Source organism: Corvus kubaryi, unplaced genomic scaffold (assembly GCF_017639235.1).
Source record: "Corvus kubaryi isolate FWS band 111438036 unplaced genomic scaffold, C.kubaryi_AGA036_p1.0 37385, whole genome shotgun sequence".
Lineage (NCBI taxonomy): Eukaryota > Metazoa > Chordata > Aves > Passeriformes > Corvidae > Corvus > Corvus kubaryi.
Genome location: NW_024581127.1, coordinates 3114207 through 3135766, shown reverse-complemented (window position 1 = coordinate 3135766; position 21560 = coordinate 3114207). Strand labels below are relative to the sequence as shown.

The 21560-nt window shown below is 38.7% G+C and overlaps 1 protein-coding gene across 14 annotated transcripts in view; it reads right to left on the bottom strand.

The window, feature by feature from the left end:
- The window catches only part of SULF1 (sulfatase 1), a 123862-nt gene that overhangs the window by 5153 nt on the left and 97149 nt on the right, over window positions 1–21560 (bottom strand). For 13 of the 14 annotated variants that reach the window (XM_042035753.1, XM_042035763.1, XM_042035757.1 and 10 more), the window contains 8 exons: window positions 10254–10470; window positions 6818–7064; window positions 5040–5136; window positions 4860–4954; window positions 4384–4449; window positions 3715–3887; window positions 2555–2697; window positions 2326–2449 (listed from right to left, as the gene is read on the bottom strand). In XM_042035753.1, coding sequence (XP_041891687.1) covers window positions 2326–2449; window positions 2555–2697; window positions 3715–3887; window positions 4384–4449; window positions 4860–4954; window positions 5040–5136; window positions 6818–7064; window positions 10254–10470 — 1162 coding nt within the window. Of the gene's footprint in view, window positions 1–1397; window positions 1432–2325; window positions 2450–2554; window positions 2698–3714; window positions 3888–4383; window positions 4450–4859; window positions 4955–5039; window positions 5137–6817; window positions 7065–10253; window positions 10471–21560 lie in introns of all 14 variants that reach the window. The other variant, XM_042035765.1, reaches the window with a different exon arrangement.

The window sequence follows — 21560 nt, the reverse complement described above, 5'->3', positions numbered from 1 at the left end:
AAATGCTTACTTACAAGGATGCCTTCCAATGAAAGACTTAAAATTACAGGGATTACTTTCTATTATTGTAGTAACCAGTTCCCACCAGGCTGTAATGAGCAATGCAAACAGTGGGATATAAACCAAACGTAAGTTTATCATTTTCCTAGATCCCAAAACAACTCAGTTGAAAAAATACAAAATTGGCTGCAAAACAAAATTTTGCTGCTTAAATTGGAGATCTGTACATTGAAATACATTAGTTTAATTGTTCTCTGACTGCTGGAAGCTAATGACAAGCTTCCTTTCAGAAGACCCTGTGAAAAACATTTTATGTAGACTTGTACACCCCTTGGACTCCCTTGTTTACTTTTCAAGTAAGCAATGTGTATCAGGAGCTGCTCCTCTACAGTGCATAGAGATGAAAATGTATAAAAATGATAAACTGTGAAAAGGAGCCCAGTCTAAATATGACACTCCACAGATGTTAATCTGTTTTTCACCCTGAGGACAAGTACGGCTCAGTGAGCAGCAAGCGCAGTACTGTTAAGACCTGCAGTTTTTTTCAGTATCTTCAGGGTTTTGTGTTATGTTTGACTGGTTTCTCCACCAGGAGACACAGGACTCTGCATGATAAACATGTAGGTACAATAAGTATATTTTTAAAAAGAAAAATGTACTTTCGAAGAGCTGTCTGTCATGTATTCCTCAGGTTCAAGCCTTTTACATATACTTTTTTAGGTATAAAAAACCTCACCTGTTGCCTTTCCTCAGTTCAAATAATACAACCTTTTTAGGAAATTTCATTTCATGCTTGTCTGATCTGGTCTCAGCCCAAAGGAGCCTCATTTTTCTGCCACACTTATATTGAACAGTCTCCTGCTGGCTTCTGAGCACATGCTGCTCATATTGCGCACTGCTTTTGCTTAAAGCGGTATCTGCCAACATTTCCTAAAGCCAGTGAGAAGATTTTGCTTTGCTTCCATAGGTTTGATTAGATTCTTTGTACCCCAGAAAGGCTTGTAAACATATTTGGTTTACATGTGAAAAACAGCTGTGAAGACTTACTAAATAAAACCAGGAAAACACCTCCAACCCATCCAAAATCAACAGGATAACATAAGAGCAACCCAAAAGAGGTGGTTCTTTCAGGGTAATTTTCCTTGGGCAAACATCTAAGAAGTACAGGCATGAAATATGAGCTGTATGAAGTCTTGCTATGACAATGAGCTACGTTAAATGCAGAATGGTAGATCTAAAAAACAATGGCCAAGTTCAATGTAGAGTAGTTAGAAAGTGCATGCATCAAAAGCTATGCTGTGTGCAACATGGCAGGATACAGACATTAGTTGAAATGGACTGGAGTCATGCAATTATTTGGAAAGAAGCTGCTGAGGAGAATAAAAAAGTGTGGATACCTGTGTGGATCATAGCTTCCTCCATCTTTATTTCCTGATATAGGAAAATACAAGAGTAACTTTTGTTAGTGTTTAGAACTTGTAAAACCATTCAAAATGTAGTTTTCCATGCACAGCATCTAATTCCTAAAAAGAAATGTACTGTGTTAAATAAAGACAGAGCTGCAGTCCAACAAAGACTTCCTGGAAGTTTTACATAAAAGAACTGAAAACCCACAGGTTTTCAAAAATAATAAAACCCCCAAACAATTAGATATTGTAAAAAGGAGAAACATTTGTAGATGTAGAAAGAGATACAAAGATGCAACACCACAAATTATGCAGAACAGAGTATTCCTGTGAAAAAAAATAAATCACAATGTTCAATCAACCAAAGTTAAGTGCAACGAATTCCAGAGACAAGAAGTAAAAAAACCAGCTTTTCTTTTACCCAGAGACTCTTGTAAAGAAATATTGCTTTCTTCAAAAATGAAGAAGACTACTGCTGATTAGAAGTTTGAAGTCTCAGTTTTGGTAGGGAACCTGTAGTTGTTCATATAGGCAGACAGCATTTGAAATAAACACTGGATTTAACACCTCACCCAATACTGGGAGGCAAAAGCTAATGAAATAAAGCCTGCAATGGAGAAAAGAGTTATAGCTGTGAAGATTTGCATGTGGCCATTATAGCTCCAATAACGATTTCCCTTCTGCAGCATTTCTGTCAAATGATGGTTTTTGTCATCAACATCAAGATGGCAAGAGTAACCTGTGCAAACTTACAAAGAAGTTTCCTGGTCATGTGGATGTGCAGGATGGTGTATATGGATAATTCTAAATTTTTCAGAGCAACACTTAGGAGAGTGACACTTCATGGATACAATCTGAGCTAAAGTAGATTAAAAAAAAATTAATAAAATGGAAATTAACATTTCTATTTCTCTTGTACCTGTTTCAAGTCCCTTCGGCCTCGGATTGCACTGCTTGTAACCTTGACAACTTCGCAGTTCCATCAGCTGGATGTGGAGTTGATTCAAAATGCCTCTTTCCACTGTGTGAACTGTATTGGTCAGCTGAGAAAGAGAGGAATGAAGGGAAATGATACTTGTTAACAAAAATTAAAAAAAACCCTAGAGGAGCCTGGTGAATGACATTTTGTAACAGGAAAAGGGGTTTACCTGATAGGGATCAGTGTTCATATCAAAATATTCCAAGAAGCCAGTTGCAAACTCACAAAAGAGAAAATTGTGGGTGTCATTAACAGTTCTCAAACACCAGTAAGTGTTGTTATTGGAGCTTGTGCAAGCACAGAAAGAGCCCACTGTAATTAAAGAAACAAGTTATTAGTTTTCAGTGAAAAATAATATGCTTGTTTCTTCTACTAGTACCTTTAATCGCAATAATAAAATACTAGCCTTGCCTTAGATTTTTATTAAGATTTATTTAGATTTGGTTACTGTGACAAGTTGTGAACAATATCAATGTTTTGAACAGACTTCATAAAAATAGTAACTGTAGTATAATACATTAGCTCTTCTTTAAGTTTTGGACTGTGTCAAAAGGACGTTTTTTACCCCATGACTCTTGCTGGAGCATTACCAGAATGCACAGCAATATGAGAATTTTTTTCATAGCTTTTTGTTACTCCACAGTTAACAAGTAATTAGCCAATATAATTGTTGTCTTTAAAACAAAAACCATGCATATGACTACTTTAGAAATATTTTAAAATGTAGAATACATATTAGCAGAAATCCCAGTGCAATCAGAACAGATTACCATTAGGAGACCATTTCTTTCTCCAAATGAAAAGCTGTTCTTAGCAAATTTTCAGCTTCAAGTCAAATATATTGTAACTTAATTTTCACCTGATCTTGAAGTTTTTGAAAAGAAAGTTTTCAATCACTTTTCTTTCTCCACCATCAAAAATGAGAAAAGTGTTGTTTGTTAATGCCGAATACTGAGAAATGTTGAAGTATGTCTCAACAGAATAGTAATCTGTATACCATGAAGTTTAAAGAGATTTAAAATATGCTTTACCTCTAATATTTTGTTCATATACACAAGTGCTATGCAGTTGTGATTTTGAAACTATTTTAGCATAAAAAAATGGAGTAATGGGAAGAATTCATAAGGGACAGTATCTGCATTTTGGTCACGATAAGTTGTTTATTACATACTTTGAAATAAAAACGTTAAAATTAAAGTAGACCTTTTATGTGCTGAAGTTTTTGACAGCATTAAAGGTCAGAATAATTCTTTGATTGCATGAAGTGGAAAACCAGTAATACAGCAGAGGATAGCCTGGATCACATCTGCATTTTGCCATAAGACTTACAGTTCCAGAATGGTGCTGTTTGCCAGTGGTTGTTGTCATGGGTAAAGCACGTCAGCCCAGGCAGGCTGCACTCATCTCCCTTCTTCTGGCGCCTTTTCCCTTTCCGCTCCTTCTTCCGTCTCCGGTTCTCTTTGAACAGCTGCAGTTTGCCATCCACCTCCTGTGCTGCTTCTCTGTTCAGAGAGGAAGTTGGGTATGTCTGACTAAGAACTTTGTTCTAGCTGCTAAGAGCTAGCAGTTTTTACATCTTTCTGGATTTTATAAAGGCAGAAGGATGAGAAAGTGACCTTCTAGCTCAGCTTCCCCAGCTGTTAAGATAAGGTGTTCTCTTCAGCGAGCATGAGAAAAGATGCACTGCTGCATTTAGGTTTCACTGGATCTTTAAAAAATAATATTGATCTGGTTTTGATAATACTATTTTCATCCTTTTTCTATCAACAGGTTGAAGAAATATTGTCCATAAACTTTCACAAATTGGTCCAAAACTACTGAAGGTTTCTTGTGATAGCTTACCAAGTGTGACCTGTTCTTCCCCTCAGTTCGTCCCTTCTTCTCTCCACAAATAACCCAACAAAACCCAAACCAAAAAACTCCCCAAATCCCCAAAACTGTATTTCTCTAGTCACCAAAAAGCTAACTGTGAGAATGAGAGGTTAATAACAATCTTACTTGAAGGGATGAAGATGGCTCTTGAGTTTCTCTTGGGCCCTTACCCCTTTCTCTTTGTTGTAATAGCTACAGGGAAAATTTTAGGAATTATTAAGTCATGAAACTATTTTCAACACAAAACCAAAACAGAAATATACTATCGTTGGCATTTTCTTAAGGAACTATACAGAATGACTCACAATTTTCACTTCATTTACCAAAGTTATATCTGTGTGTTCCTATGCTAGGTTATAGCAGAACTACAACTGGATTCAAACATGTTAGCAGAATGCAAACATTTTTAATCTTAAAATGTTAAAATTTATCTTCTTGTGGTTCACAGTAGCTTCTACCTATATATAATTAAAATAGGGGCCTACAATGGTTATAAATATCAATAAAGCTTTGTTCTTTTATTTTCCATCTCAAAACCCCTGGAAAATGCGTAAGCCTTAGAAATCAGTGTAGCATTCAGTATTTAGTGCCATCTCTCATACCTCTGTTTACTACAATCACATTCATCTGGTTTTCTTCTTTTTAGGTGTCCTCTAACTTCCCTCAAATTCTTAATTTTATCTTGGAGAGCTTCGATCTGCAGAGAATATTTCTGACTTAGAATTATTCTTTGAAAAGCTATCAGTGTAAAGACTTCACTGAGATTTTAAAATACCTCTTACCTCCTTATCAATGTAAGCCTTGTGGTCCTTCCAGGCTCTGGCAGATTGGTACAGCTCCCTCTCACAGTGAATAGTGTCATTTGGAAGAATGAAACATCTGTAGATGTGAGTTTAAGAAATAGGAAAAAGAAGGTCAGTCATTTCCCAGTTGCCCACCCATTTTTTCTCTTTCTTCCAACATTCCTAATCAATTATTTTTTATATTCTGCTAGTAAATAAAAAAAATCTACAAGTTCTTCCTGAGTTGACTTAATAATAACAATTGCTTTGATCTGGTTTCTCTGGAAAAAAACTTCATCATCCATGACAGATGGTCTGTGCCTGCTAAGCAAAAAATGAAATACATTCTTAATCAATCAGAAATGAAATTGAAACTGAAGTAAAAATCTGTTAAGAATTTAAAGCCTCCTGTTAATCAAATGTGTCATTGTTTATTTAACCACCAGCTGCTGAGAAATCTATTCTTCTTGCCACATGAGCGTAGCCCATCTTCCTAGCAGGCAAAACACTCAAGAGGAGAACATACAGCCAGAGGGCTGAAGATCAATATAATCAGTAAAGACCAACAAGAACCAAAGTTAGAGGAAGGAGTTCAAACAGGTGGTTAAACAAAAAGTCTACAGAGAACTTGAGTTAAAAGACATTGTAAGGACAAAATCATTCACAACAGTGTTTGAAAAAACAGCTCTACCAAAAGGAAAAAAAAGCACAAGAAAGACCGAGGCAGCGGACTGAGATAGAAAATCCAGGAGAGTGCAGGCTGGGCTTTCAAAGTCATCATATTGACAAGCAGAAATGCCTTAGTTGGAAATATCTATTTATAGATAGAACTATTTTAGGGTTCTGCTTCATCAGAACCCTTCTTTTTATTTTTGAGAAGAATAACAGAAAAAAAGATGTAGGTGTTTATCTCTCCCCATGTAATCCTATGCTGGTTTTTTGTTCACTCAAAGAATTCTGAAAGCAATACTGTTCTGTAAAGGTCAAAACAGTTTATGGAGAAATAATAACCTTTTTTCTGGAAAATTATTTACAGCTTTATTAATTCCATGGTTGGAAATTATCAATGTAAGAAAGGATAATTTTTACTGTTCTAAACTAACTTTTGTGTTTCCCTAAAAAAATGTAAAAAGAAGAAAAGAGAGAAAATCTTTTTATGTTTTAAATATAATAAAACAGATTAAGCAAAGATTTTTGTTGCCTGCATCTTCCTGGCTTTTCAAACCAATCATATTAACATTTTTAAACTAAAAATTAATTTGAGATGTTTGCACCTTTTCATTCTGTTTTAGTGTATCTTGAATAAACAGGTCTAATGTATCTTAGCTAATGTTAATGGCTGCAAACAACTAAGGATTAAGAAACATGATATAACTGACCTAATCTTCCTCGTGTAGAGTGGAACTTCAGTCATCTCAGATTTAGGCCTCTATACTAAACTGGTAGTCTAGACTTTATAATGAACAGCAGGAGCATCAGCTTAACAGGGTGATTAATCCATCATAACATACATATTTTGATATGAAGAATGAATTTCCCTCTGCAGATGCCTACTCCTCCTCAGAAATAAAACCTGAACTAGAGACCTCCATTTAAAATACACATACTACATATAAATGATTTCACTTCCTAAAAAATACAGCTCAGGTTTATCTGAAATCTGTGCTGGCAGTTTCAAGTTCCTAAATATGACATGGAGGGAGAAAGAGAAAAATCAGAAAATGAAGATTTTTTTCTAAGAAACAACAAAAAAAGCCGCATAGAGAAAGCAATCATACTTGTGTGTCACTCTGACAGAGCTGGGTTGACCTATAGCATCAGTGCCATCAGCGACCATTGTGTCACGAGCAGCACGAGCAGTTTCCTCTGCTTCTTCCTCATTTTCAGCATTGTGACGCTTGGTGATACTTCTGGTCTTTAACACCTGTAGCTCTTCTTCTTCTAGATTTATGTCATATATTTCACCTTCAAATTCCACAGACAAGGACCGGGTTTGGCGAGTGTGAACAAATCGAGGTTTGTATTCTGAAGCAGAAGAAACATTCACAGTTCAATATAATACGTATATAGGTATATACATGACCTGTGCCATGAACAGAAAACATATTCCAAAGAGAAGAATGCAGTTCAGTAAAACCAGCTTATTTTTTCTGTGCCTTTAGAGAAACTTATTTAATGATGTTTTGATACATTGTGGCCCACACTTCCATGAGCAGCATGAAATTTTGATTGCTTCAAGGTTTGCATTTCATGTTAGTCTGACCTTATGCCACAGCTGGTATCTGTATCTTCACATAGAAAACATTATCTCAGAAATCAGATATCTAGAAAGAGACACTAAAAAAAATCAGAGACCACAGGATTAGAAACCACTTTAGAAAATTAAATCATTCAGTACTGTGAAACAAGGTCACCACCTGTAAATTGGCATGTGACATATTTGATGTATGCTTTAGAATAAAAAGTAATTTTAAAAGATTAACACCTTTTCCTTTTTAAGGGTAAGAATTTAAAGGGTAAGAGTCCATCAGATATCAGTATCTGTATGTATCTACATGTGTATATGTATATACTTTGACACGCATGTCACCTGTATTTATGTGTATGAGTCATAGACCATCAAAACGTTGCTGCATTGCAGAGCTACAGTAAGATTTATTATATCATTTTTACCCCTGACCTTAGTAGGATTACAGCTCTTTTGGTTACTGTGTATGTGAGTAAGACTAACTAAGGAAATAAACTCTTTCGAGGGGTCTTTAATTCTATGTACAAGAAAACCTGTGTTTGGGCTCAGTCTGAAAGATCTCACTCACACTTTTTACTTCTTTTGCTAAATGCACTTGACCCAAACCAAGCTGATAAAACCAACAGTCAATACCACACCAAAGCATGTCCTGTCTAGCAAAGACACACAGAGAGCTGTAGACACACAAAATTAAGCTTGTAAATGTCAGTTGTAGGTCATTTCCATCTGTTGCATCTATGCTGAGCACACCCATGTCACCTAACACTAATTTATGCAATAGAAAACAGTAGCTGTAGGAAAGTACTGCCTTTGGCAGGCAATGTCAGTTCTAGTGAAGTTTTTATGTGTCTTTGAGAGACTCACATGGAACCTTTCCTGCAAGAATCTTTTAAAATATCATAAAGATATCATTGAACTTTTCATTCAAACCACCATGTCCTAAACCATTTCAGCAACTGCCTGCTGTCAGGTGGAAAAAGTCTCAATCAAGGCAATGAGGACATTTATTTTTATGAACAGAAAAACTAGTTTCAAAGCATCTTCCTGATCTGTAACCATATTACTCCTTAATAAAATTATGTAGAAAGATTCATAGGGTCAGATGGGACAATTTCTTGCATTTAACAGCCTCTGATTATACTACTTAATAAACAAGTGACTGAAAGGGTGGAATGTATAAGCATCTCATGCACGTGTCATCTGAAGACAAGCCTGAACTAGTAATTCCCTTAAAAATATGTCATCATTATGAATCTTTCCCTGCTCCACTCAGAGGAGTGTTAAGGCTGATTTGGAGGAGGCAGAGAAGAGAAGAGATTTAAAAGTGTTGTAAAGATTTAAAGCATAAAAAAGCAACTTTTCTGATGCCTCCTTCAGATGTTTTCCATCCTTTCCCTATTTCCTCTCCCCAAGTAACTTGCTCCAGTTGCAATCCCCTTTCAGCCCTTGCTGGTGCACTCCTTGGCAGCACTTCTTTCCAAGGTACACAGAAGTTATCTCCCTATGAAAATATCACTTGAGGGAACTATTCCCCAGTTTGAGAATCACCCTGGCAGTCTGTGGCATGTACACTTTTCAGCAGAGGTCTGCCTGTACACACTGTGAGGCTCCTTAGACCACACTAAACAAATGGAAGAAATTAGATCAAGATAGTATTTAGGCTGAACAATGAGACAACTTAAGACAGACAATATTGTGGTTGAATGCACAAAGAATACCAGGGATTCTTGTTCACATCCAGAGTGGGGAGGCTTTAAATAAGGAAATATTTCGAATGATACTGACATTATTTTCTTATTTGCTAGACATGTGTGTAGCACCTTCTAACTTTTCTGTTTCTCATATGACTTTACTATCATCTTATTTTAAAGACCCATCTTTATTTTATTCTCCAGTCTAGTACTCTAGTTAAAGAGCAGGAGAATACAGCCTACTCTTCAACAAATTCTAAAATCCTGCTCTGCTTCTATCGCTACAGCTACAGAAATTCACTTGCATTGCTGGGCAGAGAAAAGAAAAATCGTGCTCCATTTAAAATAACAGGCTTCTTTTGTAGAAATCATTAGCAGAAACAAACCCAAGTGCTACAGTTCCCAAACCCTCTTGTACTACGCCTTCAGCACACGCTCCGCTAGAGGACACTGTGATCTCACGCGTGTCCCTGCGGGGATCCCGCTCCGGACGCGCAGGGAAGGGAGAAGGGAAGCGAGAGCCGAGCAGTATTTCAGCCCGAGAGCAGCCCCGCAGTGCCTCGGGGGGCAAATGTGTGCAGGGCATTACCAAACAGCGAGAATTCAGCCTTAACCAGGCAACAAAACACTTGCGCCGGCCGCCTGGGCAAGCAGAGCCCCGGCCCGCGGCGGAGGCCGCCGGGCTGCCATGTCTGAGCTGCGCGGGAGGTGGCACCAGAGCATCACCGCCGCCCGCAGCCCAAAGGCTGCTCCCCCCCGTGATCCAAAGGATAAATATTGCTGCTATTGATGCGATTAGAATCACAGAACGGTTTGCGTTGGAAAGGACCTAAAAGAAAATCCAGTTCCAACTCCCTGCCGTGAGAGGGACACCTGCCACTACACCAGGTTGCTCAAAGCTCCACCTGCCTAACCTGGCCTTGAACACGTCCAGGGATGGGGCATCCACAATTCCTCTGGACAGCCTGTTCCTGTGCCTCAACATCCACACAATACTGAATTTCTTCCTAATATCTAACCCAAACCTGCTCTGTCCCAGTTTAAAGCAATTTCCCTTTGTCCTGTCTCTACATGCCCTTGTAAAAAGTCCCTCTCCATCTTTCGGCCCACTTTAGGTACTCATTACAGAGGCAATTACGTAGAACCTGACTACCAATTACGGACATCTTCATTAGACATGAAGGTGAAAGCAAGAGCACTCTGGTAGGAAAATGCTCTGCTAGCCATTTTCCCCTGCTCTCTGCCTCAGAGTCCAAGAGATCAAATAACACTCACTTTGCACATTAGGGTTTCTCAAGAACTGTCTTTGATTTTTCCTTTGGGCCCTGCTGTTCCGGTAATCAGTGTCTCCACAGTTGCAGTCTTTGTCTTTACCACTGTATCCCCGGGAGTGGATGCTGCGGGTTCTCTTCCTGATGGCCAGGATGTCACTGGACACCTTGCACTTGTGAATTCGGAGTTTGCCAGAAGCATCCTCTGTACACTGCCATTTCTGTGAGAGAGAGAGATGAAGATGATTTCCCAGCAGCCTTCCAAACCCCTGTTGCTTTCAGGTGGATAGTAAAAGGAGAAAGGTAAATTTCTTTTAAAATTTAAGCTGTCCCCTAAACAGCAAACTGAGAAGGGAAATGTTTTAGGGCACAAATTCAGTCACATTATTCCCAATGTCTTTCTCATGCTAGGTAAACATAAGCTTGAACGAAATCACTTCAAATCTGCATTAAAAAAATACAACCTAGATTAAAAAACAAACAAACAAACAAACATATATATATATAAATTGAGAGTATCTAGACTACACACATCCCTGAAAAGAGCAAGTAAAAAGCCTTAATTTACTGAGTCAAGGAGTACTGGCAGGGCAGTTTTCACCAACTTTTTTTCTTTGAAAAAAATTTTTTTTTTCTTTGTTCTGTGACTTGGATTTTCTAGCACGATTTGGGGAAAATAAAAAAACCCCCAACCCACAGATGAAGAACTGATTCAGTTGTAGAGTTTTTTGGAAAGAAAAGGACAAATTGTGGATGTAATCTATAGAAAAATACATAAACCACTCCCTACAGCCAGCAGGTGCAAGCAAGGGGAAGAACCTTAGGGACAGTAAACAAGAAATTATCTTGGATAAACTCCTTCGGATTTATAAGTCAGGAGATTCATATGAGACTTGGGAGGAAAAGGTCTGGAAGGAGTACCTGTAAAAAGCATTGTATGTGTGCTGAATATCAGAGCAAGTGTGGGAGAATGAGAGGAAACAGAGGTTTTTTCTGTTTGTCTGCACAGTATCTGTCTGACTTAATTATCAACATCACTGAACCAGATGGAAGATTCCAGGTGGTTTTTTCCAGTGGATCCCATTGCCTTCACATTTCAAATTAAAAAGCAACTGGGACTTTAATTCCTTTCCACATCAGACTGTCTTAAAAAACCTAAATGTTAAAAAAAACCATGGGTAGGTGCTGAGAGATCAGAGCTCCTTTGCCCATACCCAAAGCTTGCCATACATGGCACTCATGATACACTACATAAAATAAGAAGTCTGTGAAGATTTTAAGTCAGTGGTAGTCTGAATAACAATAGGGAGAACTACAAATACCTATGTTTATTTATAATTTTAATACAACCATGAATGACTATTACTCAGTAAGTTTTGTTCACTTTTGCGTCTTGAGCCACAATGACCAGAGTTTGCATACAAAGCAATTAAGCTTGGCTGGATATTGCAAAGAACAAAACTCAATAATGCTATTGGTAACTGGAGCCTTTTAGCTGCAGCTTCAGTAAAGTTTCTCTACAATGTGTCCTTTTTTTGGTTCCCATGACTGAATAGAATAAGTAGCTTTCTCTTGCCTCATTAATAATAAGAAGACAGATGGATGCTGATCCTAATGGAGTCTCCAACTTAATTTTTGAAATGGACACTAATATCAGAGCATACCTATTTTGGTAAGTTCCATTAACTAATGGCTGCTCTGGCCTGTTTTGGGGATGCTGTCATGCTGACTGAAGAACGGAGAAAGAAAATAAAGCCTCAGGTAGATTTGCTGACCTGATAACCTGAGGAATGAGCTGATGTGGGTCTGAACCACAGCACCATGAGAGCACTCTCTGGCCTAACATGTGGGCTGAGTTAAAGATGGATTTCATGCTGAGATCCTCCTGTGGATTGGCATGACAGATCTCAGAACAGTACGCCACGTGTAAAAGGACATTAATTTGACCAAGTCTGACGGCTGGCAGAGAAATTACACTCGTGCCCAGACTTTCAGTGTAAAGGTATATCTACAGGTGACAATGTAATCTTCTATGAGAAAAGGTGTCCAAGAGCTGTAAAGTTTTGCAGATTATGTTCTGCAATAGCATGTGCACTCTTCCTCCCTTAGCAAGAGATGATTGTTACAGGGTAAGAGCTGACTGCACCACTATAGTTCCTGTGTTTATTTGGTATGTGTTACAGTTATAAACATATGGCACTAGTTTTAAAGAGTCTCAAAAGCAGCATTTTAAAGTAGAATAAGTATTCTCTTTGTCTAGCATTAATTATAGCAAGAGGTTGTAGGAGTGGCTTCAATAACCTTTTAGATCATTTTTAACAGTATTATGACTAACACTGAAACAAAACGCTCTGTGTCTAGTACAAGCCAATAATAGTTCCCTATTTAAAACAGGGATTAGATGTGATTCATTTCCTCTTTTATTTTTCTTTTTTAAATTTTACTTTAAAAGTGTCATTATAAAGATGTTTTAGAGTTCTAAGATGGAATTTTCAGTCTAACTTTCCTGAATCCCTGCCCATGCCAGTGTAATCAGGCACTGAGCATGCGTTACACAGTTGTCATAATGGTCCTTCTGCTCATCTTTAGATCTCTAAAATGCATTAATGCACATAAAAGAAGATTCTGACTGAATGCACTGCCCCTTCCCTTCCCCTGTTTTCTACCTTCTTTCCCACTATGAATACCAAACTATTCTTTTAAGTTCAGGACTATTAGTTTTGGTTTCTGGATTGTCATTTCTCCATCAATTAAATAATGCTATTAGCATATACACAAACTAAATATCCCTTCATTAAATTTTAATTGGTATATGTTTTCTTATTTTCCCCATGTTTATATTCTTTCTTATGGTGATATTTCACAAGACACCTAAGCCAATCTAACAATTCACTGTTGCCATAGGAATATAGGACAGTTCTTGCTTCTGTCTTCATGCTGTTTTAGGGACCCCTGCACTGATTTATTCTCACCTCAGTAGGAGAAAGGAAAACTAACTCAGAATTAAAAATTCTAAACTAATAGTAGAGAAAAACCCAAGACCCTGACATTTGGCTGCAACAAGCTGTTACATCATTTCAGTCATGTTGTGAAACTTCATCTGTGTCAGCCTTTTTCCTCGTCACTGACTCACCTTTTCCTTCTTTCACCTCATTTCATCACCTACCCTCCAGCAACTATTTCCCTCTCACCTCAGTTCCCCACCTTCAGTTCACATTCCTCCTCAATTTAGGTTCAGAGGGGAAGCAAAAGTGAGAGAGGATCTTTAATGCTTCCACACCTGAAACCCCGCACCTGAAAGCTGATGGAACTTACCCCACTGGGAGGAGCTTTGCTAGCCATCCTGAACCAAGCAGGGTTTGTTCTGCACATGCACTTGGAGCCTTGGCTGGGTCTGTGTGTGCTGGCTGCCAGCTCTTCCCAGTGCCTTCCCTGCCCCAGGCAGCAAATTGCAGAGGAGCTTAAGAGAGGTAAAACTGTAAAAGGACTGGCAGCTAAGGACATAGGGTTTGTCCAGTTTGAAAGAAGCAGGCTGAGGGGCAATGTCATTGCTCCTCACAGCTCTCTGAGGGAAAGCAGAGAGGGAGATGTGGATCCAGTGATGGGAATGGTTCAAAGCTGTGCCAGGGGAGGTTCAGACTACACATAAGGATGCATTTCTTTACCAAAACAGTGGCCAAACACTGTACAGGCTTCCTGGAGATGGGCTTGTTGCCCCAAGCCTGTCAATGTTCGAGAGGCATTTGGACACTACTGTTAACAACATGCCATGGAAATGGCCAGGCAGTTGGACTCAGTGATCATTGCAGGTCCTTTCCAACAGAAATAGTTCTGTCCTATCCTATTGTGCTGATTTTGGCTGTGGAAGAGTTAATTTTTCACAGTAGCTGCTATGAGGCTGTGTTTTGGATTTGTGCTGAATACAGGATTGGTAATATAGAGATATTTTTGTTATTGCTGAGCAGGGCTTACAGAGCCAAGGCCTTTTCTGCTTTTTGTGCTGCCATGCTGGTGAGGGGACTGGGGGTGCCTGGGAGGTTGGTAGAGGACACAGCTGGGACAGGTGACCCCAGCTGACCAAAGGGATATGGTATATCTGTACCATATGACATCATACTCAGTACATAAAGTTGGGGAAGAAGGAGGAAGAAGAGAACATTTGGAGTGATGGCATTTGTCTTCCCAAATCATTGTTACATGTGATGGAGCCCTGCTCTCCCAGAGATGGCTGAACACTTGCCTGCTCCTGGGAAAGTGAGAACGAATTGCTTTCTTTGCACGCACTACTTTTGCTTTCCCTAATAAACTCTATCTCCACCCATGAGTTTTCCAACTTTTACTTGTCTGATTCTCTCTCTGATCCCACCGGTGGGGGAGAGACTGAGCATCTGCGTGGGCTTAGTTGCTGGCTGAGATTAAACCAATATTCCTATCCTATCCTATCCTATCCTATCCTATCCTATCCTATCCTATCCTATCCTTTCCTTTCCTATCCTATCCTATTCTATCCTATCCTATCCTATCCTATCCTTCAGAAGTTAAGCTGCTTTGCTCTCTGCCAAACCTGAAGTTAAAACATGTAAGTACCTGTGCCTGTTCCTCAGGGTTGAGGCAAGCACTGCAACAGTACTGCAGCAGGAGCTTTTCCCTGGATAATGGCACTAGCATGATGAATTTTCTTCTGGGGGTAGAAGTTTGTCCCCATAAAAATATTTCAAAGAAAAAGGGTAGAACATGGGCTGGTTAAAACGGATTGTTTGTACTTGGTGGCTTTGTTTTGCCTTGCTACTGGCATGGCTCCAGTTGTGACTTAGACCTACATAAGGAAGACAACACCAATTGACTTCATAACTACCTGGGGTCTCAATTTCCTGGTATTAATCAGCTGTGCCACAGCCTTAAAATTAAGTCTATTTCATTACTGATTATAATTAAGGCATAAAACTATACATTCAGAATGAATCATTGTGACGTGCTCCACTGTAAATAGCTACTTAGACAGGACTTCAAATCAGCTTTGTGCAGTTAATAGACCGTGATGGATTTGAGACAGTTGCTGCCCCCTTATATAGAGGGGAAATGAATTAGACAAGTCATGAAAAGTGTCCCAACAGTAGGCAAGCTAAAGGTTTCTATGAAATGTAAACATCTAGTATTTGCAGTAGACACATCAGTGTTAAATACCTTGTCAGATTTTATCACAAAGTTATGAAACCCCAAAAAACACGCAACCGGAAATATAACATAGCAGCAATATTTTTACAGGTGCTTTTTCAATTTTGTAATGTATGACTGAGTATTATTGCTCAGCCTAGGGAATGCTAAGATAAGACCTTAAAAATGAAGACCTCATGAATTTAAACATGTCCTCAAGATCTCATTTCCCTTTTTTCCTGTTTCGAAAGGTATGCTCTAAATTTGAAAACAGTTTAGATGGAAATACCATCACGGGCTGGATACGTGTGTACCATTTTCCTCCACTAGCAGTAACCAGATCCAGGGCAGTGCTAGGGAACTTGATGTGATAATGCTGGAAAAGGAGTCTGGTTCAGGGCTGCACTACTGCTATCAGAACTGTCTTGCTTTTGCTTTCTCTGGGCTATTAAAAGAGGCCATGTCACACAACATATTGAAAAGTGCCCTGTAATTAGTTGTCTATGGTAAACAGTGCAGAGTAGCAGCAGTTCATTTCTGCTGAACTGGACCTGAATACTGAGAAATGTTTACTGGCTAAGGTCATCTCCTCTATGCCTTCCCGTAGAGCAGAACTGATCCCTGGTCCTGACCAAGGCTCCTAAATGCCCCTGGAAATACTGATCTGTGTTGTTTCATCTCAGCAGTACTTGAACATTGCACATGAATGCAGCTGTTTAACAGGGACAGTTTGCCAGGTTTACTCAGGGAATTTGGAATTGCTGCATTTTTGTGGAAAAAAAATCTCCTCCTCCATTTTAGAACTGAGTTGATACTGCCTGTAATGGCAGATCCCAATTTTTGTACCACTCTCTCATAACTGAACCACTTTCTGTTGAATCATGCTCCGGAGTCTGACGACATGAATACATTCAAAGATGGTTATTTATATACAGGCTTAGCCCCTGAGAAGTGTTCCTGAGAAATGCAATGGTCAGTGGTTCAACAGATAGGGAAAAAGTTTGTCCTATAAGAGCTGATGCAATATGGGCAGAAATGTATGACAGGCTTTAGAAATACATTCAGATAAATGCACAGGGACAGAACTGGAGGGAAAAAGGAATGAAGGAATTAATCACTGGATAACAGGAATAACTATATAAAAATTGGCAATTTTGAGCTACTTCACAAGTTTTTGAAAAGAAAGAAAAAATTGCCTAGGAATTTTACAGACTACACAATTTTGCATTCTTGCTGTATAGAGAAGATTGATTTTAAGTGTCACAGTTCTAGCAGTTTTCTAGTTATAAAAAATGCATGACCTGCCTTGTCAGCTCTAGAAATGTAGGCACCTAGGTCAAGACAGCAAATATTTCACCTGCATAGCATTCTCTACCAAATCTATTAACTTGCCTGTAGTTACAGGCTCAACATCAAGAGACTTCTGTTGCTATCCAATAAATATCCACTTTCAGGTGCAAACAAATAGGAGCCAATGAAAAGGATAAATGTAATCCTTTAGCTATAAATAGTAATACCAATCTGTTAGTATTGAGTCATATACATTTAACTTGCAGAGGACTTACCTGACACTCTATTTCACTGGATACTTTAAAATGGAAACTGTGCAAAAAGAGAACCACAAAGGAGTACTACAGAAAGCATTAAAAATAATTCTTGCGTAAACTATGTTTTCTGTCTAGACATTTTTGGTACACAGAATTACTTTAAGAGATGTTTAAAGAGTTAGCTTTGTTAAAAAAGGTGCCATTCTACCAAAAAGTCTTTCTTGTTAGAGAACACCAGTAAGATGATTGTGAAAATGCTGAACACAGTCGTGCATTGAAAGAGATGAAACCAGTGAATCCAGTGATCTTCCTGGAACATCTCTGGATTTTATCCAGAATAGACTTGATACTTCCGATTAAGAACTGCTTGAATTTAAAGAATTGTCAAATCTGGGAAGAGCTGCCCTCTGTTTGATGAAAACTTAAAAATTTAGGCTGAAATGTGAACTATTTAGGCTGAAATATGAAATACCATGCCTTGAAAGATTATTTTTAGAGATAAAGGAACTTATCTTCATATTTGGTTTTAACTCATAAACAGACTGATATTTTAACTAGACGTATCATAATTTCTGGAAATTCCTACGAATTCTTGAGCAACTAAGTTGCAGGCATGATTCTGTCAGCTATGAGGGATGACTCTGCAGGGTCTAAAGTGAGGAATAGCTACATGAGCTGTTCACAAAAGCACTGAAGCACACACTTAGTTTTAAGCACATAACTGGTCCCAAACACATATGCTTCCAGTTAAGTCAGTGTATAGATACTCCACTGAATTATTACTAAGAAAAGATGGTATCAACGGGGAGATGGCAAAGAAGAGACAGCTCTGAATCAATGCTCTGGTAAAACAGGTTGATCACCAGTGCCTTTTGACTCCTACAAGTATCGTTGTTCTGGAATCTGGAGAATCCATGAGTGATGTTTATATGCCATAGCATAATTTTAGTTGAGTTTTAGTGGGTGCTCAGGGTCTGGCTGTCAGTGGCTGGCCAGCCATCTGACACTTCTGGCCAGCTCTTACCAGCGTATGTGTTTTTATTCATACTCTGCAGCTGGTCATAAAGCTGACCTATACAAATGTATGGTCTGTGATATTTGTTTTATGAGAGCATAGATACTTGAGCCAAACCAGACTACACCTAATAAGTCCCATTCTAATTTCCTTTACAATATTATCTGTAAGCTGATTGATGGCAAGTATTCTTTTATTATGACAAATAGACGTGCTTTCAACTGAATGCTGATATGATAATTTGATAAATATGAATATCAATAATAAAATTAAATTCTTATGCTAGGTTTTTAGAGGGTGAAGAATACGTGAGAAATAGGACTACAGGCTACATAACATGCTTTTTGGAGCAGAGCCAGAAGAATCTTGCACATTTACCACAGAGCTGATGTTTGGATTCAGCAACATGTCTCCAGTGACTACCCATAAAGCCTTAGATCACTGTAAAATACTCTGAGACCTAATCTAACTAAAATCTCGCTGTACAGTCTTCAGGCATTTTCTCCAAATAAACCTTATTTCCTCAGAGTAGTTTTGGGACACAGCTCCTCAGGAGGAAACACAATATTATGCATCTCTAAAGCTGAGATGCATGAAAAGAGAGCACATGGAAGGTGTGGCTAAAATGTTATACCTGTCTAGCACAGAGTGAGTTCATGTGCGTGCATGTCATACCAAAAAGGCAGCACGATGCATTTTTCTGTTCTGCCCACTGTCAGTGTTCATTGGAGCTGGCAGAAGACCATGGATCTTTACAAGTTTCAGACCTTTGCTGTTCACAAACTGGCAGGTTGTGCCGAGCAGATGGTAGGAGATGTATGCCCATAAAATAAACAGACCCATGTCTGGGCTTCACTGCTGAGTCATCCAATCTAAGAGCTGAAACTTAAAACACAGTGCTTCACAGTCCTTATTTTGGGAGGGTGGTTCTTTTTTTTGCCCTATTGGGAAAACTAAAAAAAATTGTGGTTTGTGTAATTTTTCTAAGAGGACAAAAATGTGTGTTTGGCTATGGATTTGATACTGATTATAAATAATGGATTGAGCAGTACACTGGGGACACCCAGCCTATTAGTCACCAGACCTCATAAGGTAACTGTGATCTGGGAAAGAGTGTTAGGTCCCAGAAGTCAAAATTATGCCTTAGGAAAATTCCTATGACTCAGACTGTAGAGAAAAAGAATAAATACTTATGAATTAACTCAACTCCTTAATTACATGTTTAGGTAAGGGAAGAGAGAAAGAAAAAGTATAAATGAAAACACAGTTAACATGGTTTTATTTGATATTTGCTAAGTATCCAGAAGAATTTCGTGAGTGAGAAGATGGAATGAGTTCAAGAAAAATAACCTGCTGGAGGATTTAAGAGCAGCTTGCCTCTAAACCTCCTGAACGAACATATATTCTCGTCTCAGGTTATTCCAGTGAAAAGCTGAAAAGAGATTTGTGTCATGATAAGGCTGTATTAATCCAAAGAAACATTTGTTCACGTGTTACTATTTCTGCTCTATTGGAAAATTAACAAAGCTTTGTTACAAGTTGACACCAACTATTTCTCATTAAATAAAAAAAAGCAGGGATAGCAATGCTGCAGATGAATCAATATTTCTGTGCTGTGTCACTTATTACAGAAACGGTAAATATCTATCAGTGAAATATAAAAATACCCTGCAAACCATTTAAGTGTTAAAACCCATCAGTATCCACTGCTAAACCAACAAGGCTGAATCAGGTGACCTCAGTAAGCTACACCATGTAAACTGGTGACAAATTTGGCACAGAAACTATGAAAGAAACTTCCTGTTCCCATCATAATTTCTTGATCATTCTCTCATGTGGAGATGTGGAGGGACCACAAAGGAAACTTCCACTCTGCTCCAAGCCCCAAAGCTGATCAGGGAGCCCACCACTCCTGCTCCCTTTGCTGGGGGAGTGAACCTGGCCTGGTGTGATGGGACTGCCTTTGCTTTGCGTGAGCACAGATCAACAGCTGGGGCAGGGCAGGAGATGAAATCTGGCCTATATCCAAATATGACATGGGCAGGTGACCCATAACTCACTTACAAGTTCATAAAATTAACAGCACTTCCCAAGTTATGAAGTTGAGGAGGAAGAAGAAAACATGAAATCCTCAAGTCCAGGTACTAAGCAAGCAAAAAAATTAAGAGCATGTACTGGAAGGAACATCTGGAGGTCATTTAGTTCATCCTCCTCCTCCTCAAAGTAGCAAAATTATTAGGTTTTGGAAGTATCCCAGGATGGACTTTCCATAGCCTCTTTGGGCTCCAGTTCTTAATCACGTTTATGGTAACATTTTTTCCATGGATCTATTTAGAATTTCCCTTGCTGCAGCTTGTCTCTTACTGGTAGCCCTTTTGCTGTGCACCTCCAAGACATACCTGGGTCTGTCTTCTCCCTAATTAGCCATTAGTTAATCAAAGGAAACAATTAGCTTCCTCATTTGCCTTCTGCTCCCCTGGCTAAACAAACCTCTGCCCCTCCTCAGTACTTCCACCCCATCTCTGGGGTCCTCCACTGGACTTGCTCCAGCGCACCGAACTTCCGCTGCTCGTAGAGATCCCAACCCGGCCGCAGCATTCCAGCTGCAGCCCACAGGCACCAGGGAGAGGTGAGCACTCACTTCCCATGACCTGTTAGCAGTGCTCTTGCTCATGCAGATCAGCAGGAGTGCTCCCCTCGTTGGCATGGGCTCACTGCCGACCCACGTCAACGACGGCCGGAACATAACTCAGGAGGGAACACATCCGATGCACATCTCATTTCTGAGATGTTCTCAGGGAGGAGGGTGAACTCATGGAAACTGTCCTCCCATAAAGGAGATTACGAAAGAATGGCAAGGGGACAGTGATCTACAATGGGAAATACAATGAAAGTGATGCAATCTGCCAATGGTGCTAGAAAATTTAAATGCATTAAAAAATAACAGTGAAAGTATTTTATATTTACATTTTACAGACGTTTAGTCTTCTTTCCCCCCCACCCTTTTTAGTTTTATCTATTTTCAGATACATATTGCACATAGAAAAAATAGGAATTTTGAAACTTTTAGTTAAAAAATGATCTTTACTATGCCTTGTTTTTTAAGACAAAATAAGCTGAAGCAATTATTATCCTGAGTACCACGTCCTTGGAGATTTTGGAACTAGTGGGTCTCAGGATCACACCTCATTTTAATACAGGAAAAAATTTTTTTTCCTTTTTCAGTTTCCTGGTGTTCTCCTTTTCAAATAAACTACATATTGACTAGAATAAGTTTAAATTGAGAACAAGCTTTTAATAGTGTATTAATTCCCCAAATACTTATTCTTAGCTTCAGACATTTAGCAGCAGCTTCCCACAGACCAATAGTTTCACTATTTAAAAATCTGTCAGCAATCACTCATTCTGTGAAAGTAATTTTAATTCAATTAATGTTAACTGCAACTGATTAGAGTAAACATAGGAAGTATTACAAACCATCATAATTTAAAGGAAGATTTTATTTCTATATATGCACCTATGTAACTGAAATCAAATATACTAATCTCAAAAGATAAAACAAGGTTAAGTCACACACAGCAATATTTTCTCTTTT